General features: G+C 58.6%; 1 protein-coding gene across 1 annotated transcript in view; it reads right to left on the reverse strand.

The window, feature by feature from the left end:
• TMBIM1 (transmembrane BAX inhibitor motif containing 1) overlaps positions 1-24,359 on the reverse strand; it is a 31,888-nt gene extending 7,529 nt beyond the window's left edge. Inside the window, exons 1-4 of the mRNA XM_032764460.2 lie at positions 24,247-24,359; positions 2,797-3,060; positions 1,639-1,733; positions 116-180 (exon numbers count right to left, since the gene is read on the reverse strand). Coding sequence (XP_032620351.1) covers positions 116-180; positions 1,639-1,733; positions 2,797-3,022 — 386 coding nt within the window. The 5' untranslated portion in view covers positions 3,023-3,060; positions 24,247-24,359. The remainder of the gene's footprint in view (positions 1-115; positions 181-1,638; positions 1,734-2,796; positions 3,061-24,246) is intronic.
• Between the last annotated feature and the right edge of the window lie 1,636 nt (positions 24,360-25,995).

Consider the following 25,995-nt stretch of genomic DNA (forward strand, 5'->3'; position numbering starts at 1 on the left):
GAGAGTCCCTGGTACGTCCCAGCTCCTGGGGCCCCGTGGAATAGGGACCAGCCCTGGGACAGCAGCTGCTGGGGGCTGGCGGTGAGGGCAGGGCTCAGGACAAGGTGAGACTCACACGAAGGTGAACACGGCGATGATGCCCACGGTCACCAGCAGCTGGACTGAGATGATGGTGTAGACCTGAAAGAGACAAGCACAGAGGGGTCACCCCCGGGCACTGGCCCTGCTCCCCCACAGGGCACAGACAAGCACAGAGGGGTCACCCCCGGGCACCGGCCCTGCTCCCCCACAGGGCACAGACAGGCACAGAGGGGTAACCCCCGGGGACTGGCCGTTCTCCCCCACAGGGCACAGACAGGCACTGAGGGGTCACCCCCAGGCACCAGCCCGGCTCCCCCACAGGGCACGACAGGCACTGAGGGGTCATCCCCGGGCACTGGACCTGCTCCCCGCAGGGAACAGACAGGCACAGAGGGGTCACCCTCGGGCACCGGCCCTGCTCCCCCACAGAGCACAGCAGGCAGGAGGGGTCACCCCCAGGCACTGGCCCTGCTCCCCCACAGGGCACAGACAGGCACAGAGGGGTCACCCCCAGGCACCGGCCCTGTTCCCCCACAGAGCACAGCAGGCACGAGGGGTTACCTGTGGGCACTGGCCCGGCTCCCCTGCAGGCACAGAGGGGTCACCCCCAGGCACTGGACCTGCTGCCCCACAGGGCACAGCAGACAGGAGGGGTCACCCCCAGGCACCGGCCCTGCTCCCCCACAGACAGCCACAGAGGGGTCACCCCCAGGCACAGGCCCTGCTCCCCCACAGGGCACAGACAGGCACAGAGGGGTTACCTGTGGGCACTGGCCCGGCTCCCCTGCAGCACCAGTCCTGTCCCCCGCAGGGCACAGATAGGCACAGAAGGGTCACCTGTGGGCACCAGCCTGACCCCCTGCCCAGACACGTCAAGGTGACCCCAAGGGGTCACTGCCCCCAGCTGCCCAGCACCCCAGGTGGGAAGGAGCCGCTGGCTCTCACTCCAGCTTCTGATGGACTCGGCGCCAGCCCCTGCCATGCCCCCAATGGCAGCTGGTTGGGATACCAGGGACTGGGTGGGTCGTGGAGATCCAGCCCCTGCCACACCCCAGTGACAGCCAGGTGGGGCCCCAGGGACCGAGTGGGCCATGGAGATCCAGCCCCTGCCATGCCCCAATGGCAGCAGCACGGGGCGCCAGGGACTGGGTGGGCCATGGAGATCCAGCCCCTCATAGCCCCCAGGCTGGGCAGCTCCTACCAAGGTTCCCATCCAATGGGCTTCGGGTGTCCTGTTAGCCCGGCCAGCGTGGGGAGGGGCTCTGTAGCCCAGGCCACTCCAGTCCCAGCCCCCTCCTCAGCCCAGGGCTGTGCCCCCAGGGGGGCCCTGCAGCCATGGGAGCCTGAAACTGGCCCTAGCTGCTGGTCCCACCACACAGACACGCCAGCCACAGGCCCTCGGCCCCACACTGGTACCCAGGTGCCAGGCTCGCCCCACCATCCGCAGCCTGTTCCCTGGGGCCAGAGTCTGGAGGGAGCACCACCCCACACCTCCCAGCCCCAGATCCCCACCCTGCACCCCCGGGGGGCGGGCACCCGGCCCCCCTCCGGAGTTACCTTGCGGATGAAGGTGTGTCGCACACTCTTGTCGTCCCAAGTGCTTGCTCTCAGCCCGTCCTCCTCCCCTGAGCCACCACTGCCGTAGCTGTCCCCTGGGGGGTGCACAAAAGGGGAGAGTCAGCACCCGAACACTGGCACAGCTGGGGGGCATCAGTGCTCCACGTGCTCCTGCTGACCTGGCACGTGTCCAGGCTCTGCCCCACCTGAGGGTCAGGTCCCTCCCCGACCGCCTCCCCCCACGAGCCAGGAGCGGGCTGCCCCATGGGACAACCCAGCCTAACAGCCCCTCGGCACCAGCTGGGGTCTCACTGACAGCATGGCCGAGAGGCCTGAGGCCAGACGGGAGACGCTGGCCTGGTACCCGGCAGGGTGACCCAGGGGTGCATCTGGCACAAGGTGCAGGGAAGTAACCGTCCCCCCTCTCTAGCGGCACCGTCTCCTTTCTCCATCCGTCCCCCAGGCTCGGCCCATCAGTCAAGTGTTTCAGGGTGTCCTCCCCTCACCTATCAGACCCCATCTCCTTCTGGGTGGGACCACCAGGCCATGGCTGCCCCTGTCACAACGGGGCACCGCCCAATGGGACCAACCCTCGGGTGCAGGGGACGGAACGGACCAGTCAAGCTCAGCCCAGCTTTGACATGATGGGACTGGAGACTGGAGTATTTTGCCTCCTACCGGGACATCTCCTCTCTGTCGGATCTGAGTGAGCGACAAAGTGGAGCCCATCTGACCCAGGGGGTCAAGAAAATCCTCCCACCTCCCCACTCACGCCAGGTCCTGCAGACTCCAAGTCACCATATCCATTACCCTGTGTTTCCAGAGACCCCTTCCCCTCACCCCACCGTGTCCTCTGCCCTGCACTCCTCTGGTCCCACATGGGCACTGCCACCCTGGCGGCTCGTCTGGCCCCGTCCCCTGAGAGCAGAATCCTGCCCCTTGTTACTCTCTTTGATCCGGTCCCTGGGATGACCTGCCTCCATGCAGAATGGGACCGAGAACAACTAGAACCCAGGTGGACCTGTCTCTTTCAGCACATTGATGGCCCAGGGGGTTTGCTCTGATCTCAGAAGCTGTAAGCTGGTCTCTGGGAACGGGGCCAGATGAGCCATCAGTGGGTTTCTGCACCGCGCCCCCTATTGTGAATGCTCAGCTCACCTAGGTTCATCGGGACTGTTGACATGGGAGGTACACCTGGGTGGGGATATCCTCCTGGCTGTGGATAGCCCCCAGGATACCCTCCAGGTTGCGGGTAGCCCCCGGGATAGGGTGCAGGTTGTGGGTAGCCCCCAGGATAGGCTCCGGGCTGTGGGTGGCCCCCGGGCTGTGGGGGGTAGAGGGGATTCTTGTCGTCATAGGGCGGGGGAGCACTGGGGTACGACATGGTGACTCCCAAAAGCTCCGACTGACTCTCTCAAGCACCTGGAGACAAAGGGAGAGAAAAATCTGCAATTATTGTCTGCGCAATTCATGGACCCTTAGCCAAAACCCACGACACTTGGGCCATGGTGGCTTTGTGCACCCTGGCCAGAACCCTGCTCCCAAGATGTCCAGGGTGATATTTCTGCCTGGTCAATAAAGACCATTATTGACCCTCAAAAGGGACCCAGGGCAAGGCAGACCCCGGTAACCAAAGAGTCAATTCAGTGGGTGGGTCTTAAATGCCAACAATCTAAGTAATTTTTGCCCCGGGGCCCCAGATAGAGAATCGCTCTCCCCAAGTCCTTCCGTGGTTCAAATCAAGTGATCTCTGCATACAGCGCCAGGGCAGCAATTCTATAACATCACAGCCAGCGAGTACAGGTTGGAAGAGACGGCCATGGAGCCAGCTAATAGGAACCCTGGTACGAATGGCCCCAAATCCCTTCCACCGGCTTCATGTAACAAGAGGCAGGAGCCCTTTAAACCCTCCTCTCTGCAGCCGGACACAGACAGGAGCCTGGCGACAGAGGCGGCATTTTCAATGGGGGCCCCAATCCTGCCGCCATTAAACTCCAGGGGAGTCAGGCCAGAGATCAAACAGGAGCCGGACCGGCTATGCTCTAAGCTGGAATCCCAGCTGGTACATTTCAGCACCGTGGGACAACGGGGGTGTCATTCTACTGCATTAAAAGGGAGTTTCACCCCCCAGAGATTACCTTAGGGTTCTTCGTATATTTCATCGCACTTTCCTGCAAACAGGGTCACACCATGACAAGAGTCAGGGCAGGCCAGAAAGAGGCAACAGCCCCTGATCAGTCACCAAGTAGCCAAATGGTTGGCCAGTGACAGAGGCCACAGGCTTTTGAGTAACAGATTCTGGTCATGTTTGATAGGAAGGTTCCATGGATGCAGGGCTGATAAATGATCAATTGTTAGAGACTCCAGCGGGTCAACAGGTAGCTTATCCCCCAGCTGCAGCACCTTCTACTGCTGCTTTAAACATCTGCAGCCGATGCCACTCACCACGGTAGCCTCTGTTCAGTATTTACTAACCCTTTATAAGTGGAACCTGAATGGAAAGCAGGACCCAGATTCCGCCCCGTGACAGTCCATGCTTCTAACACCCCCCAACCATCCCGTGCACGGACACGCCAAGGGCTGTCGGACAAGCCGGGTGTTGGATCGGCCAGGGAGTTTGCAGTGTGATGCTGGCAGACACAGCCCGGTGTGCGATGCCAGGGGATCTGGGATAATCCAGCCAGGGGCTCTACAGTCATTAATTGCCCAACAGGGATCTTTGATCTGACACAAAGGCACAGATCTGCGACAGTTACGCAGGCAGCGCCCCCGCTGACCTCCCAGGGTGTGTCCACAGGATGGGGACAGTCACTCTCATTACTCTTGATCCAGCCACTAGCGATCCGGGGGGCTGTTGCTTCTCTACTGTGCCCTCGTACAAACTGCAGAGAAAGCAGCACCAGCTAGTGAGAGGTGAAAGGGATGAGTCATGGTGCCTCTCTCCGGAAGCTGGGAGTTCACTGAGTGGAGCAATGCAGTGCAGGGATCCCAGATGCATTCGAGGTCCTGAGTGAAAGCTGAGCCTCGATGTCAATTGCAAAACTCCCGCTGACTTCAATGGAGCCAGGATGGCGCCCCGCGTACGGAGCACCATAGAAGTATGTGGCACGGTCCCTGCCCTGAAGAGCTCAGAATCCAGGACAGGAGCTGAGTGAAGGAAGGACGGGAGACCAAGCTAGTGAGGACATAGGGTTTAAAGGGGAAGGAGGCGAACAGGCAGGAACCGGCCGTCCCAAGGGCACAGCACGAGTGAAGGCACAGAGCAGGAGAAAGACGCAGGGAAGCAGAAAGGGAGCGAGGCCTGTGTGTGTAATGCACAAGCTGTGTCGTGAGTGATCAGTAGTGACAGGGCCTGCAGAGAGGACAATGAATCTAATCCTTATGCCAGCTAAGGGAGCTCGCCTTTAGCTCAAGTGGCAGAGAGACTTTTTTCCAAGCAAAGGAGCCAAGTTCTAGCCCAGCTCTGGGTGTGTGAGACTTATCTAGTCACTGTGCCCAGACTAGTTACAAGCAGGAAGCTAGGAAACCCCAGAACAGGGGTGAAAATAAGCCAGGATGGGCCGGTACGGCGTAGTGGTAAAAAGTATCTGCTGGTACAGGCCCATACACAGCCGATTAAGGATGCTGCTTAAAGCATTGCCACCTCTTTTACCCCCCACCAGGCCACCGCTGCCACCGCCAATGGGGGGGAAGGGGAGAAAACGGAACAGCTGCCCCAGGCTGGCGATTTAAAAGGGTCTGGAGCTCCAGGCAGCACAGATGGTCTGGCTGTGGGACGCTGACCTCCTTTTGCTCGAGGCGCCGGCTCCCATACCGGTAAGTGTTGAATGTTACTTTCACCCCTGCCCGAGGCACAAAGGGGTGAGCGAGAGCAGGAATCTGATGCAGTCAGAGGCTTGTGACGCATGTCCCAGTCTCGCTCTCACACCTGTAACAGGTTAATTATCCCCTTAGTAACATACGTGGGAAGAAGAGACCTGGCGCAGGGCATCGGGGCTGCACTGTGTTTCACGACACACCCAGAGCCCTCTCCCAGCAGTTGTCTCACACAGGCTGGAGCAAGAGAGAATCAGAGAATCCTAGAACTGGAAGGGAGCTTGAGAGGTCGTCTAGTCCCGTCCCCTGCACACGTGGCAGGACTAAGGATTATCTAGCCCATCCCTGACAGGTGTTTGTCTAACCTGCTCTTAAAAACCTCCAGTGGTGGAGATTCCACAACCCCCCAGGCAATTTATTCCAGTGCTTAACCACCCTGACAGTTAGGAAGTTTTTCCTAATGTCCAACCTAAACCGCCCCTTTGCTGCAATTTAAGTCCATTGCTTCGTGTCCTGTCCTCAGAGTTTAGGGAGAACAATTTTTCTCTCTCCTCCTTGTAACAACATTTTATGTACTTGAAAATGGTCATCGTGTCCCTTCTCAGTCTTCTCTACTCCAGACTAAACAAACCTAAGTTTTTCAATCTTCCCTCACAGGTCCATGTTTTCTAGACCTGTCATCATTCTTGTTGCTCTCCTCTGGACTTCCTCCAATTTGTCCACATCTTTCCTGAAATGTGGCCCCCAGAACTGGACACAACACTCCAGCTGAGGCCTAAGCAGCGCAGCGCAGGGCAGAAGAATTACTTTTCGTGTTCTGCTTACAACACTCCTGCTAATACAGCCCAGAATGACGTTTGCTTTTGTTGCAACAGCGTCACACTGTTGACTCATATTTAGCTTGTGATCCACTCTGACCCCAGGATCCCTTTCCACAGTTCTCCTTCCTAGGCAGTCATTGCCCATTTGTATGTGTGCAACTGACTGTTCCTTCCTACGTGGAGCACTTTGCATTTGTCCTGATTGAATTTCATCCTATTTACTTCAGCCCATTTCTCCAGTTAGTCCAGATCATTTTGAATTTTAATCCTATTCTCCAAAGCACTCGCAGCCCCTCCCAGCTTGGTATCATCCACAAACTTTATAAGTGTCCTCTCTGTGCCATTATCTAAATCATTGACGAAAATATTGAACAGAATCAGACCCAGAACTGATCCCTGCAGGACCCTTCTCGTTATGCCCTTCCAGCATGACTGCGAACCACTGATAACGACTCTCTGGGCACCTGAAGACAGACCCATCCCTCGGCACTGAGAGCAGGTTGCCTGGTAGCCCTGAGGAGTCAGAAGCCCAGGGCCTGATCCAGAGCTTCCTTATACCCCTTTTACGCCGGCACAACCCCACCAACTTCGCTGCCCTCGCTCCTGGCTCAACTGGTGCAAGAGGAGACACAGGCCCCAGGTCACAGATGAACCTGATCCAGCCTGCAGTTTAATTTTCAGGACTGTCACAGCAGATAGGAGGGCTGCTGGGGGGAGGGCACCCAGAGTATTTAACATCTGCAGACATCTTGGGCCTCAAGGGGTCACCTTGAAATCCCACAGCTCCACTGGGATGGCTTGATTTCTTCCTATGTCTTACAAATCCTCCTTTGGATCCTCCGCCTAATCCCATGTGCGTAGAGCCTAGGACACCTGGGTTCTATTCTCAGCTCCCTCACTGGCCAGCTGGGGGACCTTGGGCCAGTCAATCCCCCTCTCTGTGCCTCAGTTTCCCCACCTGTGCAGTGGGGAGGATGATCTTTTGTAAAGCACTCTGAGGTCTACCGAGGAAAAGCACTGTACCACAGCTAGAGATCATCGTCACCCTCTCCAGAGGGTCCTTGGCACAAAGGGGAAGGTTCTTTCGGGGGACGGTTTCACAAGTCTCACCTTTTTAGTTTTAAAGAGGTTAACATCCCTCCTGAAGGGCTGAGGGCCTCTCCCATCCCATGTCTTGAATGTTCCTATCTGATGAGCTAAAAATTAGAACGCTGGCAGGAAATGGGGTGACGATTTAGTGGTTGAAGGACTGGGACTCCAGCCTGGGCTGGGAGTTTCCTGTGTGGCTCCTGGAGGGAGGTCAGTCTAGTGGTTAGAGCAGGAGACCAGGTGTGAACACCTCCAGAGTCTGTTCGCAGTTCAGGGACAGACTCACTGCCTGATCTTGTGCAAACCACTGCCGCTTGCCGTGCATAAGTTTCCCCATCTAGAGAGCGGGGATAAAAAATACCTCCCTGCCCCATGGATGAGGTTAAGTAATGTAAGAGACCCTCTCCCGACCCTCAGCTGTGCGGCACATGAGGCGAGGAAAATACCATAGCCAATTCTGGCCCATCTGAAATTCCCAGCAGCAGCGGTGTGGCCAAGACTAGGCCCCTCCAGGTAGAGAAGCAGAAGTCCCTCCAACAAGAGCATAGGAGAATCCCCCTTTGCCATGATCAGTATAGGATCTCTGACACAGTCTGGCAGTTCTGATTCCTGCTAGCAGAGGGTAATGCTGACTGATACCCACAGCTGGGGTGTCGTTAAGCCCACGTGAATTATCACAGTAACTCGGTTCTACCCACACACTTCTGGGACAAAAGAGCTGCTCAGATTAGCTGCCTTTCCCCAGCAGGCTGTGAGCAAACGGCAGCCTAAGCTGCTCCTGTCAACAACCACATCAAATCACCATCGGTCAGAGCGAACCTGAGCCAAAGCCTTCCGCTCCTGAGGCAGAGGCTGGGGTGAAGCTACCAGTTAGAACAACGTGGGGCAGAGGAGCTGATCATACAAGACAAGAAGGCAGCAATCCTCAGGGAGACCCTGTCAGATGTCTTGGCTTTGCAGAGGCTTGTTTTGGGGTCCCTGAAAGGGGCACACGCAGCAGCTAGAGAGACCCACAAACCGCTAGGCTAAGCTTTCCCGCACTAGCGCTGATGGGTTGTAGGGCTGCTTGAAAGCTGCTGGGGTGATCATGAAGGGATCAAAGCTCATTCCAAGGGGACACAAGCACCCTCCTTAGCAGGCTTGACAAAGCCCTGGCTGGGATGATTTAGATGGGGATTGGTCCTGCTTTGAGCAGGGGGTTGGACTAGATACCTTCTGAGGTCCCTTCCAACCCTGATAGTCTGTATCAGCTGAGGCTCCCCACTGGGGACAATGCCCCATTAGTCACTAACCCCATCCCGTGCCTAGGGAGCTGAGAGACTCTGCAGGGTAGAATTCCCTGCGGAGCCCCAGCTGACCTCATCTGACGTGCCCCAAGCAAACTCACCTTCCAAGATCTAGCAGAAGCAAAGGCAGGATATCCCCTTCTGGGGAGCTGCAAGCGTCCTGGTTATAACAGGGCAGGCCCCACCCAGCAGCTGCCGCTCTGCTCCCTGAGAGCACGAGGTTCAGCCTATGGGTCTCTCAGGAGCCAGCCCATGATTTCGTCATATAGAGAAGTACCCGCAATCCACAGAGAAGGTTGCCGGGGATTCAATAGGTACCCAGATATTGCAGCGATTGGGCCATAAAAGTGCGTAACTAGATCCTAGGCAGGAAGTTCCTCAGACTCATTCTAGGCACTTGCATTGCTTGGCTGAGCTTTGGCTCGGGTGCTGATCCTGCAAACACTGACATGGAAACTTATTTCACGCTGCTGGAGTCAGTGGCATGGCAGATCAGCACAGGCAGGAGAGTTGGCAGGGTTTGGACAGTGAAAATGGCCTAGTCAGTTTCACTTTTCTTTCCAGTTAATTTCACTGGACCAGCTGGGTCCCCAGGCAAACCCTGTGGGGGAGGGATAGGCATCCTATGGCACGCAGGGCCGCCCAGAGGATTCAGGGGACCTGGGGCAAAGTGGGGGAGCTGAAGCACTTGTACTCACCCGGCAGCTCTTCGGGTCTTCGGCGGCATTTCGGCGGCGGGGGGCCCGTCTGTCACTCTGAGTCTTCAGCAGCACTGAAGGGCCCCCCACCACCAAAATGCCATGGAAGACCCGGACCACCACCAGACCAGGGCTTGCGGAGCCCCTGCGGGGCTCGGGGCAAATTGCCCCACTTGCCCCCACTCTGGGCAGCCCTGATGGCACGTGTGCCAATTTTCAGGGGCACTCACACTGCCTGGGTCCTGGCCACTGGTCCGGGGGGCTCTGCATTTTAATGTAATTTTAAATGAAGCTTCTTAAATATTTTAAAAACCTTATTTACTTTACATACAACAATAATTTAGTTATGTATTACAGACTTCTAGAAAGAGAGCTTCTAAAAACGTTAAAATGTATGACTGGCACGCGAACCCTTAAATCAGAGTGACTAAATGAAGACTCGGCACAGCACTTCTGAAAAAGTAGGGGTTGGGCTGAAAACTGGGCAGGGCAGAGAGGAGCTCTTTCCTCGGAATATCTGGATGGGAACTGAAAAACACTCTGGAAAGGTATCAGCGGCTCTGGGCTTTTAGAAACTGAACGTAGGGCCCAGGTAAAGCGTGTCTCTCTCACGCTGAATCAGGCCTGCTCTCTAGGACAGGGTGTATGTTGGGGTGGGGGGGGAGGATTTGCTATCTATGCCTGGCAAAAATAAACTGCCCAGCTGGTGACCTGGAAACCCTGGAGTCTCAGTCCCCGGAGGGCAGGGATGACCTACCACCGTTGCCACCCTCATGCCTAGGACAAAATAATTGCACTGGTGCTACCGTCGGCACGTGGTACCATGGCTTTACAGCACAGTGTTAGGATCACCGGGGGGTAGGGGGGGCGGCTCCACACCCAGGATGCAGGGCAGACCCCGGAACGTGGAGCTGGCTCAGGTGAGTCACTGGGGAAAGGAAACAGCAGCCCAGCAGACAAAGGAGAAGACAGGTGGGTCTGTGGGCAGCTCAGGGCCTGACCCCTTCTTGGCTTTGCTCTCCAGGACAGGAGGAAGAAGCATCGGGGACAGGGCAGGAGCCGGGATTGCTCTTTGTCCCAGGGCACTGAGGAGGTGCTGAGAGCACGGTGGAGCCTGAGCACAGGTGAGGGGGTTGGGTGACAACCCAGAATGGGCAGCTTGGTCCAACCCGTCGAGAGTTAAAACACAACAGGAACCGCCGTAGCCCAGATCATCCCATGGCCTTGCTGCGAATGTCTCAACATCCCCCTCCGCATGGCCAGAAGACTGGCAAGTTCCTTGCGACAGCCCCCAGCACTTGCCTTGTGTCTCCCCTCTGCTTGGTTGGGTAAAACGGGGGGATTTCACACTCTCACCAGAGGCCTCGCACCATGAAGCCGGTGCGATGGCCCTCAGGGTGTGGCTGGCTGAGCCGTGCCAGAGGGCAGATGTGATGGCAGGGTGTCAGCGTCGGAAGGGAACCAGTGTTGGACAAAGGGGCTAGGGCGAGCCGGATGAAATCAGGATGGAAAAATCAGGCTCAGGAAGAGCCAAATCCCACGGAAAGGGCTGGGAGCCCTGTGGCCTGGGACTTTCACAGTGAGAACAAAACCTTAGGAACTGTACGATCAGGAACAATCCTGTGCTGGGTGGGACCAGTCTGCGTGAGGCTGGAACAGACCCCAGATCTGATGCCTGCTCTGGAGTTTAGCCACTAAGCGGGGCTGCTTCCTCCCTGTTCTGTTCTGTTCTTTATCTTTGATACAAAGCGAGACCAAGGGGAAAAGGACAAGAAACCCAGCCGTGACCTCGGCAAAGGGAACAACTCCAGAGCTGCAAGGAAAAGCAGAAGCAGCACAGGCTCTGCCGGGCCCCGCTGCGTTGGGGGCTGTTGATCAGATGATGAGAAAAATCCACAGTTCCCCAGCCATGAGACAGAGACCCCGGAGAGGGGAGGGGAGGGCTGGGTTAACACACCATGCGGTGGCCTGGGGGACCTGGCAGTGGGGAGTGAAAATGAGGGAGCTGCTGGCCCACAGGCTGCCGAGTTGAGTCACTGGTGACCTGGGTTTGCCTCTGTTCCCCGCAAACACAACTCCCCGTCTTCCCAACCTCAGAAACACTGTCACAAAGCAGGGGCTCTCTGGGCTAGGATCACAAAGGGACGGAGGCCTCTGAGTTTAGGCCCTTACGTCCCAATTTTAGACTCCGCTGCCATCCACAAAACTCCTGTCTAAAGCCACATGGAGTCTAAGTTTTTAGGGGAAACGTTCCCCAGGCACTTGAGTTTCTGCCTCCGGGCACGTGCTCTGCTGTCTCCCTGGAGGCATCCAGCCTACGCCCCGGAGCAAGTCACAGGCCAGAGGAGGAGGGGCGTTTGCCCTCTTCTCTTGCATGCTGGCACAAGGGGGTGCTTGGCCCCACGTGTTCCCGCTGATGCTCCCTGCTCTGGGGTTGCTCAGAACGCTGGGTGGAGAGAGCTGGAGAATAACCTAGGCAGGGCCTGACGCTGTGGCTGGGAGGAACCGCGTCCCATGTTACCGAGCCAGGGCATAACGAAACCAGCCTGACTGCTCTGGTGCCAGGGATGCCATCTCCCCACCACCCCTCGGGTCTGTGGCGCAACTGCCTGGCACTCCCGGGGAAACCCAGGCCCCTTGCCAGCTCTCCGGGCTCCACGCTTGGATGACTCCAGCCACGCCTCCCTCCTGGCTTTCCGGCAACTGGCTGGCCCAGGGCGCAGGTGCCGTCCCCTCTCTAGCTCGGCCAGTTCTATTCCTGGCTCCTCTTGGCTGCCGGAGGCTTCCAGGAATGTAGCTTCCCATGGGCCTCTTGGCCCCTCCCCGCCCCCTCTCCCAGCTAATGCACTCACAGCATGGCCAGATGCCGGGTGCAGCTGCTCCCCACCCATCACGCCCGTTCCCTCTTCCAGCTCAGTCGAAGTGACCGACCTCTCCTCAGGCTTCCCCCCGTGTCTGGCCATCCTCAGCCGAGCCTCAGTGCAGGCTCCCTCCACTGGAGCCACTGCCCCTGCAGCTCAGCCCCCTCCTGCACCCGCCTTTGGACAGACTTAGCCACCATGGCTGGGTGGCCCTCGTTCGTGGCCTCTAGCCGTGTGCTCCTGCGACGAACTGGGACTGTTCTTAATGTTTGCTCTGAATACTGTGTTGGCTGCCATCAGTGCTCCCCTGTGCAGTTCTTAAGTATCTAGGTTGGTGGATAAGGGTGTGTGATTGCTGCAGAGCCAAAGGCCAGTGCACCTAAATGCCGGGCACTCTGTCTCTAGCAACTGATGCCTGGGCCCCTCCTGCAAAGGTGCAGCTGAAGGTGTTGGAGACAAGGGATCAGGTGACCTCCTGGCCCGGAAAGGAGCTGAGCAGAGAGGAGGGGCTGGAGGGGGTGGTGAGCTTTCTTGCCCTGAACAAGTCTGCTCCAAGGGAGAGGAGGCTCCCCAAAGTCCTGACTGGCTTAGTGGGGAGCAGTTCCAGAGCATCGCCCGGGGACTCCGTGACAGCTCCTTACCCCTCTCAAGCCACCGGCACACTCCCCTGCCTGCCCCTAGTGCCCCAGACTTCCTCCGGTCCCCTGATCTCTGCCCCCTCACTCTCCTCCTCACAGATCCTCCGGGCACCTCTGCCACCTCCGTCTCCACATGCTCTGGCGGATTTCACTGTTCTCCCCGGGGTCTCCTGTTCCCCTGGCCTGCTTCTGCCTTTCTCCCTCCTCCGCTCTCCCCTGTGCACCAGACACCTTCAAGCTGCCCCGTTCCTTCCTGACCAGAGACGGCCCCATCCCCGCCAGCTCCTTGTGACCTCCTCCCTCACCCTACAACCCATATGGGGGCAGCGCGTGGACGAGACTGTTCCCCCAGCCCCCACATCATGTCCTAACCCTCCAGCTGGAGCCTCCTCCTAATCCTGCCTAGGAACCTCCTAGCCCACAATCTGGCCGGGCAGAGGTGCCAGCCCTGACTGCCCAGCAGGGCCTAGCTAGGACAGGAGCTGGGGGATTTGATCTCGCAACCCGCTGGCCCGGAGGAGGCTGCACCGGGGGCAGCGACAGACAGAGAGCCAAGCCCTGTGAGCTCAGAGAACACCAGCCTGGTGGCTCCTCGGAGAAGGACGCGCATTCAGTACTCGAGCTCTCGGGTCTCTGTGCAACAGCCAGGCATGGTGGGGCCTTCGGGAACAGGAGCTGGGACGAACCCCTCCAGGCTGGGTAGGGTTGCGGGGGCAGTGTGAGGGCTGATCAGCAGCCCTGTGCTCTAGCTTCTCTGCTGTGTCTGCCGAGCATCTTATAGGCCAGCCTGGGGCAACCAGCTCTCCCCAATGTAACAGGCGAAGGGGTCACCTGCTGTCGGGCCTCCACCGGTATCCCCGAGTCCCGTCCCAGCAATACAGGGCAGGGGCGTTCTGGCTGCATCCCACTAGAAGCCAGCTCCCTCCTGCCTCGTCCCATCCCCCTCCCTCCCTCCACGGCCCTGGCAGTATCCCTCCCCGCCAGCCTCAGCCATCCCAGCAACCAGGATCCCGCCCCTCCTGCCTTCCCCCGACTTGGCTTTCCTTCTTTCACTGCCTCCCTCATCGTGCTGCTAGGCAATAACCACAACCAGCCTCCTCTGCTCTTTACACAACTCCAGGAAGCACCCAGGCACAGCTGCACCCGAGAAGCACCTCTGCACACACCCACCAGAGCCAGCTGCACATGGTGCAGCCTCTGTGACACAGAACACAGTGAGCGCCGCTAGCGGGCTCACCAGCCATTTAAAGGGGCGCTGCCCTCCGTGCCACGCAACCCTGTCACAGCCCTCTGTGCCACCCAGCTTGTCCTGCCCGCTGCTCCTGCTGCAAACACGAGATTCCCCTCCTCAGCTCGCCTTTTAGCTCTTATGCAAGCTGGTGGGATGACTCAGCAGGCAGGAGCAAGCTGCCACCCGCACGGTCCCACCATCACTGGGAAGCGCTGATAACACAAGGCAGGAGTAAACAAGGAACCTGCGAGCCTCCAGCCTGAGACCGAACCTCAGGGCCACCTTCCCCCAAGCAGCAGCCGAGCGTGGGGAGCCGAAGTTAACCACCGGCCCACCAAGGCGCAGGCAGATCTCTGCTCTCTGTCACGGCTGGGTCTGGCAGCCAATGAGGCCAGCCTGGGTGCTCACCCTGATTAATTTCCCTGGCCATGTTGCTGGGTTTCTTTGTCGCTGATTTGCACGAACCATCATGCAGTGGGCCATTGGGAAGATGCCAGCACCCTATGGATTAATAGCTACACCCCACCCCGCGGCAACCTGGAGTAATGACCGTTCTCCCAGCCGGAACCAAGGGGGCTCCCCGGGGGGCCCATCTCATACTGAGGCCGTCAGCCTGCTGGGAAACACCCCTGCAGGCAGGAGCCGGGACCTTGCCAGGGCCAGGCCTGGGAGCTGCTGGGCTGGATCAGGATCTGCCTGCGGGACAGCGGTTGGGTCACAGCTCTAGGCTTCGTCTTCACGCTGCCTCTTAGCCGGCAACTCCTGCTCCTGGCCTCTACACTGATCCCCCACTTGCTGAGTCAGATCCATCCGGTGAAGGGCTGATCCTCGGACAAGCCACTTCAGACCCGCTTTCGCGCCCGTGGGTGCTGGGCACCCAGTCCACTGAGCTCAGGGGGAGTCAGGGACCGAGATGCCTTCCGGGCTCTGGTTTTGCAAGCAGCTGTGGTGCCTACTGCCATCCTCTGGCGCGTCCCTGGATGAGCTCGGGCAGAGCTGGGTGCCCATGCATGACAGCAGTTTGGTGGATCTCAGCCCAGTTCTCAGCAGACGGTTGTCCCCAACACAAAACCCTGGCCCAATCGGCCCCTGCCTGCCTGCCGCGGGCCAAGGGGTGAATGGGTCATGGAGACAGACCTAGTGTCCAAAAGGGGCGGGGGATCATTCCCTTTATCCCAACGTCTGCTGAGTCAGACAGGGGCTAAATCCACCCCTGCCCCCACCCCCAACACAGCCAGGACCCTCTCCCCAGCCAGAACGATATTTACATGCCCAGGGACCCGGCCGTGACTCAGCTCTAAGCAGCTCGGTGTGGCGCATCCCTGGGGATGATTCTCCGGGGCTGATAGAGATGGAGACAGGGGACCAGCTCCCCTGAAACATACAAGCCAAAGCCCAAGCTTGACTCCACACGGTCCCCTGACGTGGGCAGGATCTGCTGCCCGGCTGCACCCGCTCTGCACCAGTGCGAGGTATCCGCCTCAAGACCCGGGCTCTGCTGCATTCCCACCCAATCTGCTATGGGGTAGGAAGCAGCGGGGGGCTGCTCTGTCTGGGGGACCCTCCCACCTGCCTCCTCCTCTTCCCAGAGCTGGCCAGGCCCCTGCTTCAGGCTGTGTAGGTCCATCCCAAGGCTCAGTTCCTCATGCTCATTTTGGGGTGGCTGGTGGGAGATGTGGGGGAGGGATGCAGCAGGGTCATATCCTGGACATTATCCCTTGTTTGTGAACAAGTCCCCTTGGGTTCCATTTCACATTGCAGGCTGGGTGCTAAAAACCCAGCACCCGGTGCCCCCCTACACAATCTGTCAGTGGCACCCGCCTGGAAGAACAGATCCATCCAAATAGACTCATAGACTTTAAGGTCTGAAGGGACCATTATGATCATCTAGTCCGACCTCCTGCACAACGCAGGCCACAGAATCTCACCCACCCACTCCTGGAACAAACTCCTAACCTATGTCTGAGCTACTGAAGTCCTCAAATCATGGTTTAAAGATCTCAAGGTGCAGAGAGTCCTCCAGCAAGTGACCCGTGCCCCACGCTGCAGAGGAACGGTGACGAAACCCAGGGCCTCTGCCAATTGTCCTGGAGGAAAATTCCTCCTGACCCAAATAGGCGATCAGCTAAACCCTGAGTGTGTGGGCAAGACTCACCAGCCAGACACCCAGGAAACGAATCTCCGTAGTAACTCACATCCCATCCCACCTCACTCCAATCACAGACCATTGGCATAGTTACGCTAATAGTCAAAGGTCAATTATTGTCAAATGCCTGGCCTCCCTCGCTACCAGCCACCATCTCCTCCTGGGGCTGGCGGGCCTTGAGGCGCTGTGCTCTTGCCCTGCGATTGCCAACATGACCCCAACATCGAGAGCTGGCCGAACTGCATACGCACCCCTGTGACCCCTTTCCGCTCCCACCATCGGGCGGGGGTGAACAGCAGACCCTCTTTCCTGCCATCGGTGCCCATCACATTTGTACAGACCTTTAACAGCACTTGCAGTGAGGAAAGGTGCAGAGATCAGGGGTACAGGGCCCCCTCTCTGAAAGCTGCAGGGCGACCCAGGCTGCAGAGATCCATCTCCGCTAGGTGTGGGGTCTGGGTCCTCTACCTCTGCACGCCCAATTCAGCGCCCCCAACTCCACTGGAGTGCACGATTCCCCCACCATCGAGCTCCCCCGATTGCTGCCACAGATGCGGACGGTCCGAAGCAGAACCGCCCCCTCGCTCCCCAGGGAATCAGCCTCCTCACATGCGTGAAGCAACAGCCTGCAATTCCACGGGGAACCGGCCCGGGGGACGGGTTCACGGCCCCACTCGGCCCCACGCAGCCAGTCACGGATTCTGGAGACTAGGGCAGCCCCCAGACCAGCCCTGTCTGAGATGGCCCCCTACGGCTTCTGCCCTTTTCTGCCCAGGATGGCCACGCTGCAGCACAGTGGCCTGTCCCGTTTGGCTTTGGGAGGGCTGTGATGTGTGTGGGCAGCTTGGTCAGGTCTCCAGTGCAGATGCCCGGCTTTGATCACCCTGTAGTATCCTTGTTGCCTGGAGAGACTCAGCGGGGGGAGGGGATCAGGAGGGACCCGGTGTTCAGGAGCTGGGGAGGGGTCTCAGACAGGGGCTAGTTTTAAGGGAAGGAGGAGTGTGTGTGGGGGAGGCCCGAGAAGCAGCTGAGTGAAGGGGAACCCCAGTGACTGCTCGGAGGCCCGACATTTGACATCGTCTCTGATGGCTGGAATGAGGAGAGAGAGCGGACCTGAATGATACTCATGGGGAGCTGCACTCCAAGTGAGGAGCAGAGACCAGTGACGCCCGCCTGGGGACCCTGAGCAGAGCAGAAACCCTCGCCTGGCGCGTCTGCGGGGAAAGGCTGCTGATCTCTCGGGGCGGGAGCAGCTGAGTGCAGTGCCAGAGAGCAGCGACGCTGGGAGCGACAAGGGGCTGAGCATGGAGAGGAAATCCAACGGGTGGAGGAGAGCCAGGAAAGTCATGTCTACACGGGTGTAAAAGCCCGCGGCTGGCCGGGGCTTGCGGGCTACAAACTGCCATGCAGACTCAAACCCACTGGGCGGCGGTGGGGGATTTCAGAGCCTGGGCTCCAGCCCACCCGAACATCTGCACCGCAATTCCTACTCCGCAGCTGAGCCTGAGCCAAATAGACCCACGTGCAGAGATCTCGGGTTCTCGCTCAGTGTACAGACCCATTCCATCCCTCTCGACGGACAGCCGCAGCGCAGGCCCCAGGACCGGTGACACGGCGGGAGGCGCTATGGGTACCTCAGCGAGATGATGGAGACTGAACGCCGCTCAGATGCTCAGAGATCGGCACAGCAGTTTGTAGAGGCGGCTTGTGATGAACTACAATGATTCTTTGTTTTCTCTTGAATATTGTGTTGGTGCCTCAGTGTCCCCTAGGCAGTTCTTTAGTATTCGGCGAGCAAAGGGCGATGCTCCCTAAATGCCTCGCACTCTGTCTCCTAGCAACTGATGGCTGGGCCCTCTCTGCAAAGGTGCCAGCTGAAGGTGTGGAGACAGAGATCAGGTGACCTCCTGGCCCCGGAAAGGAGCTGAGCAGAAGGAGGGCTGGTTAGTCTGGGCTGCCTGGGGACGAGAGTGAAGGGGAGACTGGGGGTCTGTCACTGTCCCCCTAGAATGGACCGGCCGAGGGGTCCGGTTCGCTGTATCTCCAGCTCTGTTTTTGACCCTGTTCCTGTTCATCTAATAAACCTCTGTTTTACTGGCTGGCTGAGAGTCAAGTCTGACTGCAAAGTGGGGGTGCAGGACCCTGTGGCTTCCCCACGACCCCACCTGGGTGGGCTCGCTGTGGGAAGCGCACGGAGGGGCAGAGGGTGCTGAATGCTTCAAGAAGATACCCAGGAGGTGAAGTCGTGTGAGCTTCTTGCCCTGAACAAGTCTCCTCCAAGGGAGAGGAGGCTCCCCAAAGTCCTGATTGGCTTGGTGGAGAGCAGTTCCAGGGCATCGCCCAGGGACTCCGTGACACGGCTGTGGAGGGCTCAGCTAAGCACAGAGTAAGCGGTGGTCTGCACAGCAAACCCCAGTGGGTGAGAGGAGATGAGCCTGCTCCCTGTGGGGACCACTGAGCTGAAGGGCCATGGGGCTGGGAGGCTGTTTCCCAGGAGAAGCAAGAGGGCCCGGAGAGGACTGGGAGAAGGGGATCATGCGCTTTGCTGGATCGGGGCCAGCCCCAAGTGTCTCACCGCGGTGGGAATCCAGCCGCGGTTCCGTCCGCCCCCTCTCAGTCCAGTCGGGGTCTCCTGTGGAAATCCCCCTCGCAAGTAGCAGCCCAGGTGGGGCCTGTGAATCATGGCCACACACTGCTCTGCCGTGGGCGGGAGTAGCTGGCGGGCCGAGCCGGAGCCGAGCTTTCTATTCGGGGTAAGGTGGGGAAAGGAGCACCAGGCTCTGCCTCCCGGGACATCCAGCCGGAGCCCTCTGCAGGTGGGCAAGGCCCGGAAACCCAGGCTAAGGGAATGACAGGGCAGGCAGCCAGGGAGGGAAGGCAGCCAGGGACACTAATGCAACAGCTGATGCCAGGACATTCATGAGAGTCCTGCCATGAGGTTACCCCAGCATCCCACCCCGTGGAGCTGCGGGCTAGCGGCTCTCCCGGGCTCTGATCCAAACCCCACGGCAGCCCCGAGTCTGCCCGCAATGGGCATTCGGCCCGGCCACTGCCCAGCATGTGGGACGAGAGCAGGGCTCTGGGGCCCGGAAGGAAACAGGGAGCGGGTCAACGGACATGCTTCCTCTGCGATGCGCCCTGCAGCGGAGGGGGCCTGGCGGCTGATGGCAAACGAGTCCGTTGCCTCGGGGCACCTTGGGCCCCCCTGCTCCCGCTGGACACCCAAAGAGCCATGAGGAGGCAACAGGACCCCTTCCGTTTACTGCTCTTCCTGTCTGGGGGCAGGCGGGAAGGGGAGGGCAGAGACCAAAACTGGGGGGTGGGACAAGCAGCAGGCCCCAGGGAGGAAGGACCCCCGCTTTCCCCCGGGAGGGCAGCCCACCAGCCAGGAGGAGCAAGAGCAGGTGGGCACAGGTGGCAGGAGACGCTACAAATGGCCCTGGCTGGGGGCAGCACACAGTGTCGCTGCAGGGGGTCCCAGTGCCATCGGTCGTGCTCCCTGCTGTACGTTAATTCACTGTGTGGGCGGCCGGACAAAGCATGTGACAGCCTGGGGATCCTCCTGCCTGGGCGGATGGGGAACTAAAACCAGCTACAGCAGCCCCCCCACAACCCCTCCCGCGATCTGCAGAAAGGGAAGCGGCAGCTCCCAAGCACAAGACCAACCAGCCCCTGCTACAACCTCCATCTCCAAGAGTCACCAGCACATCCCTGCCCTCAGCCCCTCTCTGCACACTAATCCTCCCCCCGATGCAAGAGCCCCCTTTGACAAGCCCCCTCTGTCCCTCAGTTTCCCTGTCACAGCAGGAGGACAACGATCCTGCTCCCACTCAAAGGACATTTAATTAATTAGAGAGGCCTCGTCAGGTTAATTACGGAGGGGCTTGATTCTGGCAGCAGCGGCGTCACCGCTGATTCAAAGCAGAGTCAAGAGATCAGAAGGTCCCAACCTCTGTCCCCGAGAACGCCGCCAGCTGCACGCAACAGATGGGCCTGATCCTCAGCCAGCATCAATGAGCTCAGCACCACATGGGCACCATCCCACCGGCTGAATATCTGCTCCCCTGTCATCGGTCTGCCTCTTCTCTAGGGCGGCCACACGGTTCACTCCCCGCAACTCCCACCACTTGAGTGTCCCTGACCGCTCCTCGTGCCTGGCAGCACTGGGCCGGATCAGGCTCTGCCCTGGTATTCACCCCCTGTGCAAAGTCATGTCCAGCAGCGCTCTGCCCCTCTGGACTTTGCAGTGGTGTCAATGGCCACCCGAGTTGCCAGGCAGCTGCAGGAGATTGTCGCTGGGGTATGCATCAATCCAAGCGCAAACGTGCCTGTTAACACTGGGATGAGATCAGCTGAGCTATGGATCACATACCCCGAGGCCTAAAATTAGCACCTGATCCTGAAAATCCTTGTGCTTGGGAGTAACTTAGGAAGAGCCAGGCTGGATCAGAGCGGAGGTCCCTCTCACCTGGCTCAGTGACGGATCCCAGATGCTGCACAGAAAGGTGCAAGAACCCCGCAACAGCAGATCCCCTTCACATTAGGCCCACTCTGATCTCTAACAACTGGGGATCAGCTCAAGACCTGAAGCAGGTGGTTTAATATCCTGCACAATCTACGCTGGCCTTAGTTATTGTAAGTGTCCACATAAAGGTCCAATCCCTTTTCAAAGCTTGCGAAGCCTTTGGCCTCCACAGCTTCCCGTGGCAGAGAGTTCCACCGGCAAATTCCACCAGCGAATTCCCTGCCGCATTTAAAACTGTTGCCTTTTATCCATTTTCAATTCCTCACCTTTCAATTTCATCGCCTGTCCCCGGTTCTTGTGTTAGGAGACAGGGAGAACAGACATTCCCCCAGCAGCTTTTCTCGGTCACTGTTGGATGAGGGAGTCTCCTTTCTAAGGCGACAGTCCCAGGCTTTTTAATCGATCTTCACACCCACGTTTTTCCAGACCTGGATCACCCTCCTCACTCTCCCACGAGCCCCTCTCATTCCGCAATAGCCAGTGCAGCACACCTGGCCCAGGCGAGACCACGCCCTCGATTTATTTGGCATTAGAATATTCTCCGTATGAGTCACCAGGCCAGTCCCTGTACAGCCCAGCAATGTCACTCAACGAGCCCTCCCACGGAGTTCAAATGAACAACAATAACTGTTAATAGTCGATGCTGTTGGCAGTGGGGTTGGAGCCCTGTCAGTCCCAGGACCTTAGAGAGACAATAATTAATATCGCCCCACCCCCCTCGTCTCTCTGATAAACTCTCTGACAGTGTCCATTTTACAGCTGGGCGCTGCTTTTAAATCCTGGCAGGGCACTATAGAGAAGTGAGTTAGAGTTATTACTAATTTAAGAACATACAATGGCCAGACTGGGACAGAGCCATGGTCCACCTAGTCCAGTGTCCTGTCTCTGCCAGATGCTTCAGAGAGAGTGAACAGAACAGGGCAATTAGCGAGTGACCCATCCCCTGTCATCGAGTCCCAGCTTCTGGCAATCAAGAGGTTTAGGGACACCCAGAGCAGGGAGTTGCATCCCTGACCATCTTCTCTCATAGCCAATGGTGGACCCATCCTCCATGACCTTATCTTTCTTTTTTGAGCCCAGTTATAGCTCTGGCCTTCACAACATCCCCAGGCAAGGAGTTCCACAGGTTGGCAGTGCGCTGCGTGAAACACTTCCTGATGTTTGTTTGAAACCTGCTGCTCATTCATTTCATCAGGTGACTCCTGATTCTTGTGTTACGGAAAGAGGTGAAGAACACTTCCCCATTCATGATTTTACAGACTTCTGTCATGTCCCCCCTTAGTCACCTCTTTTCCAAGCCTGAAGAGTCCCAGTCTTTTTAATCTCTCCTCCTAAAGAGGCTGTCACAGGGTGCTGGCCCTTTAAGTGGAGAAGGCCCCCCCCTCACCTCCCAGCTGAGAGTGATCAGCTGGGGATCAGGTGAGTCAAAAAGCCGGCCAGGTGTGGGGGGAGTTGCCAGGAGGTTTTGTGAGGGGGTGGATGGGAAGCAGGTCAGAACAGACTGACAGTCTCAGGCAAGTGGCTGATAGAGGGGAACCTGTGGGGAACGGATGGGCCCCTGCAGGCACCCTGGCTTAGCTGGAGAAGGGATGATTCTGCCGAACTGGTTATAAATTGGAAGAAAGAAAGCTGAAGCCCTGAGAAAAAGGGCCTGGACCAGACACTGGCTCCTGCCTGCGCTGGAAAGCCAGGCCTGCAGCCCCAGCTGAGATCAGGGCCCCATAGAAGCTGTGCAGACCCAATGCACATGTCAGCACTGGACCTGGGGGTGTAACTTCCAGCTCAGACAGGTGCACCTGGGCTAGCTCTGCTAGTGCACGAAAAACAACTGTGCTGCCATGGCAGGGCGGCTGCCTGCCCTAACACACCGAGTGTTTTGGAGGGGATCTTACTGGGCACAGCTGGCTTGTCCTGCTAGCCACAGCTACGCTTCTGTTTCTAGCACACGAGCTCCAGCAGAGCTAGCGGGGGTATGTCTCCTGGAGCTGGGAATTACCCTTCCCGTGTAACAGACCTGACCAGCCCGAGGAGGGGATATGAACGCAGCATGAACCATGTGCTGCAAATGTCATATCAGTTACACAGCGCTTTCCTGCTGATGTTTCAAATTCACCCTCATTAGTAGCAGTGTTAATTACTGCTGATTACTGACTCTCAGGTTTTACAGAGCAGAAGCCTCTCTGGATTGAGGGGTGAGTTGGAAGGGTACGGAAGTCCCATTGCTGGGCCCCTGGATCCACTCACCCCAGAGCGGTTGCACACCCAGGCTAGAAAAATAAAAACAAGGAAAAAGTGAGTCATGTCTTAGGTGGGTCTGTTCCAGCCATGCCAGGGGCCTCCTGGAATGCCTAATACTGCAATGAGCAGCAGCGTGTGATCAAGGAGCAACCTAGCTAACTGCCACATCAGCTGACCCACCCAGCCCCAATTCCAGAGTGTCCATTGCACTCACTGTGTTTACACTGGCATAAGGGACAGGAGAAACAGAGCCAGGAAGTAGGAGCAGCTGAAGCTAAGAGCCTATGTTCAACTGAGGACCACTCCTAACGCCTGTGTCTGGCTCTGGGGGTAACAGGTGCCCTGGGAATGCCCTGGAGGAGAGGACAGCTCACCAGGGGCATGGGAAACAGGCAGGAGGTGAGAGACTGGGAAGGGAGCATGACATGAGGGGGAAGGGGGGTTGGCCTGGCCCTTCCCCTTGCGCTGATATGGACTCTGCACCTGGGAGCAGGGAAGCCTCTGTCATGGGGAAAGGAGCAGGAGCTCCTCCAGACCACACCTGCCCCACCCTTCTCCCACACCTCTTATTTCTTCGCGCACACGCTGTGATAAGCACCATTCAGGTAATTCTCATATAGCTATGGGGCGGGGGGGGGAGAGAACAGTGTGGGCTTTGGGTCAGGAGTGAGGGGCAGTGGGGGGAACCTAGGGCTGGGCTAGCAGGGGCTGCGGGTCGGGACTGAGGGGCACCAGCAGGGTGGGGGGGTGGCTTGCCCAGCCCTTGCCTGCTCTCTGCCAGGCTGTTACACGTGCCCCCCGCAGCACAAACCGACCCCGCTCCCCGGTGCTCCCAGCTCCAGCTGCCTGAGCCCGACCCCACCCAACCCGAACGCACCCAGGGGCCCTACCAGGAAGAAGACACCCGGCCCCTGCCTCCCACCCCCGGGCTAGGCAAGGTCTGACCCCGGCCCTGGGGACCCCCTGCCCAGCTTCGCCCCCGAGCCGCCCACACCCAGCAGCGGCCCCCAGACGCCCCAATCCCCCGGCCAGGGAGCTAGCCGGGCCCTGGCTCTGCTCCGAGACCCCGGCCGGGGGAGAGCCGAGCGCACGACGCGGCGCCAGGAGGACCCGGGCTCTGGCTCCGGAGGGGCCTGGCTCCCCGCTGCGCTGCGCCCCGCCCCGGCCAGGCTCCCCGCTCCGGCTCAGCCCCAGGCTCCTCGCAAGGGGCCGGGAACGTTTCCAGCCCGTGGGCACGGGGCCAAGCGCCAGCTCCTTACCGGGGTCCGGGCCTCTCTGGCCGGGCTCGCTCCTCCACCTCCCCAGCGGCGAGTGTGTTTGTCGGCCGGGCTCCTCCCTGGGCGCGCAGCAGCTCCGGGCCCAGGTGCAACTGGAGAAGGGAGAGTCCCGGCCGGCAGCTCCTCCCCCAGCGGGCCAGGGAACCCGCCAGAGCGGGCGAAGGGCGAGCGCAGCGCAGCCAGGAGGCGGCCAGCTGGTACCGCAGCCGCTTCCTTCGGGGGGCAGAGCCGGGAGGGCCCCGAGGCGGTGCCAGGGACAGGGGTCCCCGAAGCAGGACCAGGGACGGAGGCAGAGCCAGGGACAGAGGCAGAGCTGGGGGTCCCCCAGGCAGGGCCAGGGACAGAAGCAGGGCCAGGGGGTCCCCGAGGCAGGGCCGGGGACGGAGACAGAGCTGGGGTCCGCAAGGCGGTGCCAGGGATGCAGGCAGGGCCAGGGGTCCCAAGGCAGGGCCGGGGGTCCCCAACACGGTGCCAGGCATGGAGGCAGAGCTGGGGTCCCCGACGCAGTGCCAGGGACTTACCACCGGCAGGGGCGGCTCTGGACATTTCGCCGCCCCAAGCACAGCGGCATGCGGCGGGGAGCGCTCTGCTGGTCGCCGGGAGGGCAGCAGGCGGCTCGGATGGACCTGCGGGAGGTCCACAGGAGCCACTGCCCAGCTCCCGGCAACTGGCGGAGCGCCCCCCGCCGCATACCGCCCCAAGCACGTACTTGGCGTGCTGGGGCCTGGAGCCGCCCCTGACCTCAGGGACAGATTTACAGCCCGATCTGACTGGAGGTCCCCTTCCCCTCTTTTAGGCAGGGTTGGCTGAACAGTGCCAGCAACGTTACTCCGCTGCTGCCGAATCAACTGGGCCAACCGGGGGGAGCCAGATCAATCTGAGTTGGGATGGACAGCAGTGTGAACCAGAGAAAGAGAGAAGTTAGCCCTCTAGTGGTTCAGCTCATAGGATAAGAGACCTACTACTGCTATCGGGTAGGAGATTCTCTTCCAATCGAGAGTCAGATGCCAGTGGTTTTCATAGATTCCAAGGTCAGAAGGGACCATCAGATCATCTGGTCTGACTCCTGTTTATCACAGGTTGTTACATTTCACCCCATTACCCCTCTGCAGAGCCCAGTAACTCATGTCTGGCTAAAGCATCTTCCAGAAAGGCAGCCCAGCTGGCTTTGGAGACATCGAGAGAATCCACCACTTCCTTGGGGAGTTTGTTCCAGGGGTTAACCAGCTCCACTGTTAACAATTTGTGCCATGTTTTTTCCATGGGAATTTGTCTGGTTTCAGCTTCCACCCGTTGGTTCTTGTCCTGCCTTTTTCTGCTGGGTTGAAGAGCGCGTTAGTACCTGGGGTGTCTCCCTGCGAGAAAAGACACAACGCCTACCCCTGAAATACAGTGTACAAGTGAGGCACTAAACCTGCTTCTTAAATTAGTTTTAAACACACACGGACGCACCGTTTAACAGCAAGATTTCACAAACTTGCCTTCCAGCACATGATAAATACGCGTTGGTACCTGCTTCTTCTGTTTTCCCACCACTAGTATTGCAGTCTTGGCCTAAATGAGTAAACTGCATTTTAGTTAGCAACTCCTTAATTGCTTCCTTGACTATGTTTCCACAAATACAAATACGGACTGTTTAGAGACAGGGGTTTTTCAAACCAGTATTAAACCCAGGTGGAGTTAAAATGGAAATTTACTTTGCCCTGGTGAATTACCGCTGGAAGTTGCTGT

This window comes from Chelonoidis abingdonii, chromosome 10, assembly GCF_003597395.2.
Source record: "Chelonoidis abingdonii isolate Lonesome George chromosome 10, CheloAbing_2.0, whole genome shotgun sequence".
NCBI lineage: Eukaryota > Metazoa > Chordata > Testudines > Testudinidae > Chelonoidis > Chelonoidis abingdonii.